Consider the following 8,485-nt stretch of genomic DNA (forward strand, 5'->3'; position numbering starts at 1 on the left):
CTTAATGAACATATATGTGTGTTTTAAAGGTGTTTTTTTAACACTTTTTAGGTAAGATCCGCCATATGGAGACAAAGCATCCCCCCCATGCGCTCCAGGAAGGAAACAGCAGCAGGTGTTTGGGGAAAAACAGCCCCGTTTGGGGCACTGCCGGGCATCGTCCCGCGCGGGCCCGAGGGGACCCCGTGACCTCGGCGTGTTTCTGCTGCTCTCGTTTTGGTGCGAYTGGCCCCAAAAGAACCGACTCCTGGGCCTGCCGGGGAGGCGGAAAGCGGGACAGGAGGTTTGGATACGGGCGGGTGTTTTTCCACCTGCTTCGGCGCCGATCCTGGCGCGCGGGACCCAACGGCAGAGCCGAGGGAGGAGGCGGCCGGTACCGGGCGGTACCGGGTCACGGGCTCCGCTGGGCCACGGGGCTCCGTGGCGGGCCCCGGSAGCAGGCCGAGGCGCCGGGCCGGGCCGGGATGGAGGGAGCGGCGGCTCCGGGCGGCCCTCGGTTCCGCCCAGCTCGGGGCGGCGAGGCGCGGGGGGCGGCGCGGGCGGACGAGGCCTCGAGGCCGCGGCGGCCCCGGGCGGCCCTTCCGCCTCGCTCGGGCGGCGCCGCGGAGCCCGGCGCGGCCGGCGGGGGGGAAGCGGCGGCGCAGGGCGCCACAAAGGGCGGAAGAGGCGGCGGCGGCGGCAGGTGGGCGCGGGCCAGGCCGCGGGCACTCACCGGGCGGCCGCCTGCGGAGACGGCGCGGGGCAGGGCCGGGGGGGAGCGGGCGGGCCGCGGCCACCTCACGGCGCCTCCTGCGATGGCGGCGGGACCCACCGAGGCGGCGGCGGCGGCAGGAGCCGGAGGGGGAAGCGGAACCGCCGCGCGCGGCCACAGCCCGCGAGGGCGGGCAGGAGGCGGGGCGCCGCCGAGAGAAGACTACAACTCCCGGCGCGCAGCGCGGCGCCGCCGGAAGCCGGAGCGTCGGCGAGGCGCGCGCGGGGCACCATGGGAGATGTAGTCTGGGCGGCCCCAGCGCCACCCGCTCTCACCCCCTCCCTCTCCCTGCCCTGCACCGGCTTCCAAGGCGGTATCCCCGATATTTGCCAGAGCCAAGAAAACACCACATCCCCAAAAACCCTCAGAGAGCACACGTGCACATCCCTAAAACAGCCCCTCGTCTTATTTTGCCATAGTCCTCTTTCACTCATCACAAGCAAAATTGCAATTTCCTTGCCTGGACTTGTCCCTCAAGCCACTTGTTTCACCCAAGTGCTTCAAATTCCCTTTCAAATCAAGGATTTCAATCCAAGGCCTTTCAAATGATATTATCCACCACCGAGGAGAGAAAGAATAAATAACTAAMTAAATAAATAAATAAATAAGCGAGCTTTTGGAAGCAAAAGACCTGCCAGAGGCGGGTAGTGATGCGTTCTGCATTACCCGCCTTGTGTTTGAGGGAGCACAAGAACCACCTCAGTTTGGGGGGAATAAGAACAAAAACGCCTCCCGCTCAGCCCCCAGGGTTACGCTGCTGCTTCCCAGCCCCGCCGTGTCACGGCTCGCTCCGTCACCGGGTGCCTCCGCGCCTGTTCCCGGGCAGACGCGGCGGCGTCACGCGGCCCGGCGCCAGCGGCGAGCGGGCAGAACAAGGGGCCAGTGTGAGGGCGGCCGCCAACCTGCGCCGCGCCGAGTCAYGAGACGGGCCTCCCGGCACCGCACAACCGGAGCGGGCAAGGACGGGACGTCCCGGACGTGCCGAGGCGCGAGCTGCACCACAAGGAAAAGCCGGGGCTGCCCAGCAGATGCCTGGGCTGCACGGAAAGGCCTCGGAAGGAAGGCAGAATTTGAAAGCATGGAATTTCTTTCACCTCCCCCAACACAAAAATCACCTGCTTTTAATAATTCCGAGTTTATAAGGAATAAAATCTGGGGTTTTTTTTGCAATTATTTTGAGCTCACAACGCCACCTACTGACAACAAGCTACCCTGTCAATCCCGAGCCACTCAGTTTTTCCATTAGTGAAGTAATTTCCTCTCCATTTCCTTGTATTTATCAAGCGCTCCCATGACCAACTGCAAGTCTTCTAAATATTTGCCTCTACTTAGGATCTCTTTACCAGCCCTTGTCTTCTAAGGACTGTTTGTCCACATTTAGAAACAGAGTGCCTTTTTTTTTTTTTTTAACCTCAAATTTTCCAAGCCTTCATTCAGTCAGATTTGAACAAGTCAGGAAACCTCTGCTTTTGCATTAAAAATAAAAATAAAAATAAAAATAAAAATAAAAATAAAAATAAAAATAAAAATAAAAATAAAAATAAAAATAGTGGAAAATGCAGGGGAAGGGAAGCAGGTCTTGAACTGTCCCAAGCAAGCAAGCACAGAATTGTCTCCTCACAAGCTCACAGATAACCAAGCTGAACTGTGTAAACAAGCTTAAAATTCAGAAACTTTAATGACTCTATAATGTTCCTCATATCCTTAATAATCAGTGCCTCAGTTGGTTCATTTAAATTCAAGTAATACAAACATAAAAAAAAAAAATAGGCTGACAGAACCATAATCCATTACAGAACCCACACACACTGCCAAAATATAAATAACATTAGAGTAGGATTCCTTTAGGATACAGATGCAACCAATATTCTTAGTTTTCCTGCCTTTGGCTCCATCACTCCATACTTTTCTACTTCTGTTCTGAGCAAATCTCCAGAGAGAAGTGTCCGTATCTGCAGGCGGCTGTAAGGATCATGCTGGAACAGAGGACCGTGGCCAGAAGGGTCAGGACACACACCAAAAATGCATGTTGTCTGTGCCCCACTGGAATCTGCATGAATTCCTCATTTGCCTACAAAGGAAAACAAGTTAAAACATGTATTTAACAAGCTATTTATTTTCGACTGCAACTCTTTCACACTTCAAAGGTGATTGTTGACCACGCTTAAGATTCAATGTTACCTGTCTTAGAACTCAGAATAAAGAAGCTTCATGTTTCTTAGACACTTTGCCAATCAAATAACAACCAGATCATCAGAATTGGCCTTTTTAGATACAATTTCTTAAGAATTTGGGGGTTTATCCACCTTTTTCAATCAGATAACACTTTTCCAYCTTTTCCACTTTGTTATTTGTCTGAAGCACCTGTACTGCCAAGGCCCTTCTTGAATCAACCAGTGTCAACTGCATCCTCATATTCCCACAAAACTATTAAAGAAAACAAAATAAAAACACAAACAAACAAACAACAACCCTACCATCAAGGGGTAGAACACAGAAAATGATTACAGACATGTCAGAATGATGCCTCCTAGAAGAAGGCATCAGAAGAAAACAGCCTTCATAAGGAAGGATCTCACAAGGAGCTTTCTACTGATTAGTTCCCATGCTCCAGAACACGCTCATCAGAAAGAAGCCATAAYTGGTAAATGAGAACCAAGGATTTTTAGCAGAAATCAGGACTCACGGGTTTATGCTTTACGCTGTACCACTGACAGGGGTAGCTGCTTCTCCCCAAACAGGTAGCTTCCACCTCAGAAGGTTTCCAACACTCAGTTGACAGGTGATCTACAGAAGACAGGAACGTGTCATCAAAAATTCAGTTGAGACGAAGCCACRTGGCCTGCAAGACTTCTCCAAATGGGGTATCTTTCCTTCAACAGCTTGACAGCAGCAACTCACTAAAAATCAAAAGGTGAAATAACAGGTAGTGAACAAAATGTACCAAATAAGCTCCATGTTCAAAGTAATGCTGAAAGTTTTTTCAAGGAATTTTCTACCTCTCTTGTTCCCCAGATATCAGGAGTCCACGCAAGAATTCATGTGATATTAAGGCCCCTTTGTCCTTAATAAAGTAAAGGATTCATCACTGGTCAGGAAACCTCCCCAAACTCAGCCATGAAGCTACAATTTCTCTTTCTGCAGGACAGAAAAATGACATTCTTGTTTCTGCTGGTTGGCAGCCCGCTGTCACAGGTGAGGACTTGCCTCACTGACTTTAAACATTCTTACATTAGTAACAAGTAGGTTTTGGGCTCACATATGACACAGAAAAACTTAATGGTTCATAACACTTTGTTATTAACCAGGCATCCCTCTCTCCCTTTTCCCAGAAAATAATTGCTCAAATAATGCTCAAGAATCTGAGTTGCATCRGAACGTTTGAATTAAAACATTTGGCAGCTAGAGAAGAATTTCATAAAAGGAAACACCATTTGTAGCAAAAAGGGGGCATTTTGTTGGTTGCCTAACTTAAAGTATTACTTTTCAGTGAATAATAGATTCACGTTTCACACAAGTCTGAGACTCCAATCATTACACCCTTCTGAAAGGCAGTTTTCTACATTTTTCCCTATACAAACACAAGAGGAGAGGGTTACAAAAAAATCCTGTATGCCTGTTAATAATTWAATTAWTAATTWATCTGCTTTTGGTCAGGCAGCAGCAGCATTCATCCTAATATACAATATACATCCTAATACAGCAAATGCAAAGCGAAAGACGATGGGCCTTTTATTAAAGCCCCCATCTTCCTGCTGTTTTCATGCGACTGGTATGAGTTCCAGTTCAAAGCAGACCCAGATCCCACAATTATTCCCCTCTTCCCCCAGAGTAAGTGCAAGGAGAAGCTCACTGTCACAGCAGCAAATCAGTATTTCTGGACTCTTCAGAGCAACCAGGACTGCACTGKTGTTTTCTGCTGGCCGGTGGTACCGTCCATGCACTGGCAAAGTGGCTGTAAAGCAATGGGAGCACCGCGGGTCGGGGTTCAYGTACAGAAGAACAAGCAGCTCCGCAGCCAAGTACTCAGGTGCCTCCACATCAACAGCATCGGGAATTACTAGCGCCTGCGAGCAGAGAAACACATGGACATGGGTGCCCCAAAACCAACACGGGGGAAAAAACACAGTTTTATGATTGTTTCTTAAATAGCAAAATAGCAGGAGGTAGGAAGCACTGTCTAGACCTGATTTAAAGAGGGAGAACTGAGGACTGGCAATTTGGGTAGTCCATCGTGGAGTTCAGAGTTCAACCTAAATCTCTCCATACTGTTTTGGCACTTGAATTGCACGGTAGTTTTCCTGGCAAAGGATCCCAGCTCAGTTCTTAAAAAAATAAAATAAAATAAAATAAAATAAAATAAAATAAAATAAAATAAAATAAAATAAAATAAAATAAAATAAAATAAAATAAAATAAAATACTTCTCTTCCACTTGCTCAAATTGTCTGCTTTTCCTTATTCCCAACCCCTTCTCTGGAGCACCAGGAAAAAGCGTTCCCTGAGACATGTGGGTTTAAAACAGGCAACATTTCTAATGTGAATGAATTAGTATCTTTTCCAGAATTTCTTTCTCTGGTTCCATATTATTCTAGAATTATAATAATATCAAGACTTGCCAGGGCACATATCTATTTGTCTCAAATTCAGAAAAAGCTACTGCCCATAACAGTGCATCAGAGAGTCTCCCAAACTTATTTGTGACTACAAAACTCAGACAACACTCCACAGAATGTAGCTAGATGCTGGAAAATGCCTGTCTAATTATAAATAACAAATTATTACAACAAAATTCTCAGAACTACCTTCCTCATCGTCCTCATTTCAAACACCAGGCCTGGATCCATGTCAAGAGCATCAGATCCTAAGTTCTGTCCTTGAGCTGCTCTAAAATTTTTCAATTCCCCATCCAAGGAATTATCCTTAAAACTGGAGTGTTTACAATGCCAGCAGGCCACTAATAAGGGTGGAATGATACACACAAGCATCAGCACTGGAAGTTGTCAAGCACCTTTGTATTCACGCACTTTAAGAACTAAATGAGAGTCCCTTGGCCCTTCTCTCTTCCCCAAATTTGAATGTAAATACTGGAAAGCAACAGAGAAAGCTGTGATGAAATAGAAACTATTCAAACTGCATCAGTGAAGTCATTGCTTTGCTCYTTGAAAGACTTTGCAACTTGCTGTAGTGTCTCGATAAAGAGACCAARCAGATAAGTGACATAAAATATTCCCTACATCGAGGAGGGCTGACAAGGCTCAAAGACACGAGGAAAAGCCAACAGTCTGACACTCGGCAGCACCTCCTTTCCCAACTCATCTCAACTTTGGGGGCTCGTTACCTTTGTGAGGTTGTGGCGCTGCAGCGACGCCAGCTCGTAGGGATCCACGTAGATTCCTGGTGGAAGGCGAGTCCGAGCTGCCACTGTGCATCCCCCCAGATCCTCCTTGGTTACACCAAGCTCCACCTGCAGCAAAAGGTCCCTTAAAACAAACAAAGGCAGCAAAATGGTCACAGCTGCATTTCCAAGCATGTCACCAAACTTTCTCTTCCCCTCCCAAAAAAGACATGCTCCAAGTGCACAGCAATTTGATGTATTCTTGTGTATTTTTACTACACGATATATACCCAGAATTTGGGTCTCTAGCCAGGACAACAATCCTGCTCTTCTACAGAACTCACAATATCCCTGCTGATAGGACTCACTGAGGTGATACAACCATACAGGGAACCTAAAGCAGCTTCTTCACCCACTGAATCAAAACACAGACTATTCTGACAGTGCCCCGGCGCAGCAGCTTACCTGTGAAATCCCTCCTGCAGAAGCTGTTGGGTGACCACCGCATCCCGACACACAGCCTGCGCACCTAAAACATTTTTAYTCACTTTATTTACTGACTTCAGTTTTGTTTACACTATTTCTTATTTATTTACACACAGGCAGTCTGCTTTGATCACCCAGCACTTGAAAGGAAGCCCAAACTGGGCTGGGCTCTAGCCAAGAGCAGCTCGCACAGACCCCAGGGCAAGGCCGCTGCCTCCCGGCCCCGCGCAGCACCTGGCGAGACCTCGAGGCCTTCGCARCCCACGCAGCGGCGCCTTCGCTGCGGCTCTGATCTCCCCCACGGCCCCAGCAAGCGCCCACAAGGCGCGCCGGGCGAGCGGGAACGACAACCCGCCCAATGAGCCTCCAAATGACCCCGCACTCACACAGGCCGCCGGCCGGGCACAGCAGCAGCGCCGCCATCGCAGCCGCCATCGCGACCCGCAGCGCCGCCATCGCAGCCGCCCGCCCTCTCCCTCAGGCGCTCCTCGCTGGGGGCCTCCACCCGAGTGGGGAGCCCGCGCCCGTTGAGGACATGCCATAGCGAACGCCTGCTCTCCCTCCTCCCACTTCCCCTCAGTTTGCGGCGCCAGTGCGATCTGTGCCAAAAAAGTCTCCCCGCCCTTCATCTTAACGGCTGTGCTGTCCCTGAGAACGGCTCCCGAGAGGCACAGCCCTCCGGAATSCTCCCTCGGGTTTTCAGGCAGTGTTGTAGGCAGCCCGTAAGGGGGCCTTCGGAGAGGTGGGCGGGGGGTCTATCGGCGGGGCCGTCCCCATGGCAACGTCGCGGGCCGCGGCGCCCTGCGCCTCAGGCAGCGGGCGGTAAACAGTAAGAACAAATAACAGCAGCGAAACGGGCAATAATAATAACAACAATAATATACTTTTCGAACTGCAAATGTTTCTTTCACGTCATTTACGGTCTAAGAAGGCAGGGGAGAAAAAACGGAAAAGGGGCCTCCCTCTTTAGGCCCGTGAAGCGCCGCGGTTTCCCCCGCGCGGCGCCCGGCCCGGCCCGGCCGCTCCTCGGGAGCCTCTTTGACCCCGCTCCCGTGGGTCTGGACCACGTATTTCAACGTGTTTATATATATATATATATATATATATATATATATATATAGGTATATATATAGGTATCTATATAGGTATCTATATATATAGAGAGAGAGAGATATATAGATATATATAGATATATATAGGTTAGATATTTGAACTCTTCTGCACATGGCTTTCCACAGGCACGGAGGACTGAATTTTTAAACTCAGCTTAGAAGCAGGTCTTAAGCGTTAACACTGTCTTTATCTACAGATGGCTCGCTTATTTATTTATTTCCTTATTGAGGCTTCTGATGCTGGCTTTGTTGGCTTTCCGCAGGCTCTGGTGCAGCCGTGGTAGGAGACAACCAGATTTTTTGACGTTTTTTGCTTGCTTGAAAGCAAAAGGGAAGTAGCGTCTGCTTTCGGCGTTGCACACAAAAAYGGGAAGGGGCTCTGCAGCATTCCTGATCTCTACATCCCCTCTAATATGTCAGTGAGTCAAAAGGGATCAGAGCCTAGGGCRTATGGACAGCTGTCACAAAGCAGAAAAAGACAAAAATCCGACTTGCGTTCGGTCTTTCTGGTTGCATAACAAACAGCACAGCTTATCACTTCTGAATTTTCTCAAATTCTTGGWCCTTGTGACCACTATGTACATATAAATTCCGCTAAAAGTAATCTGCCCTGTTAAAAAAGCATTTCTACCTGTCACTTGTTCCTGGCTTTTCAGGGTCATTGATGGGGTATTCTAGTTAGAGAAGAATTAAACAATTAAATTTTGTCTCTATTTCAAATGACTGCGAATGTTCAGCGGTCCCTACTTGGATCCCAGGGATTTTTTTTCCCCACATTCCTGAATTTGTTATTATTCCC

The 8,485-nt window shown here is 48.8% G+C and overlaps 2 protein-coding genes across 2 annotated transcripts in view; both read right to left on the reverse strand.

Annotated features, from left to right (window-relative positions):
• The window catches only part of PAK2 (p21 (RAC1) activated kinase 2), a 29,872-nt gene extending 29,119 nt beyond the window's left edge, over positions 1-753 (reverse strand). The window contains exon 1 of the mRNA XM_026036418.1: positions 713-753. The gene's annotated coding sequence lies outside the window, so the exon portion shown is untranslated. The remainder of the gene's footprint in view (positions 1-712) is intronic.
• Positions 754-2,390: 1,637 nt separating this feature from the next.
• PIGX (phosphatidylinositol glycan anchor biosynthesis class X) lies at positions 2,391-7,009 on the reverse strand. The gene is made up of 6 exons (XM_026036364.1): positions 6,961-7,009; positions 6,554-6,617; positions 6,092-6,233; positions 4,605-4,818; positions 3,438-3,538; positions 2,391-2,822 (listed from the first exon to the last, which is right to left on the reverse strand). Exons 1-6 carry the CDS (start codon positions 7,007-7,009, stop codon positions 2,661-2,663), a joined length of 732 nt encoding a protein of 243 aa, XP_025892149.1. The 3' UTR covers positions 2,391-2,660.
• Between the last annotated feature and the right edge of the window lie 1,476 nt (positions 7,010-8,485).

This window comes from Nothoprocta perdicaria, unplaced genomic scaffold (genome assembly GCF_003342845.1).
Source record: "Nothoprocta perdicaria isolate Ctin4 unplaced genomic scaffold, notPer1 scaffold_177, whole genome shotgun sequence".
Classification (NCBI taxonomy): domain Eukaryota; kingdom Metazoa; phylum Chordata; class Aves; order Tinamiformes; family Tinamidae; genus Nothoprocta; species Nothoprocta perdicaria.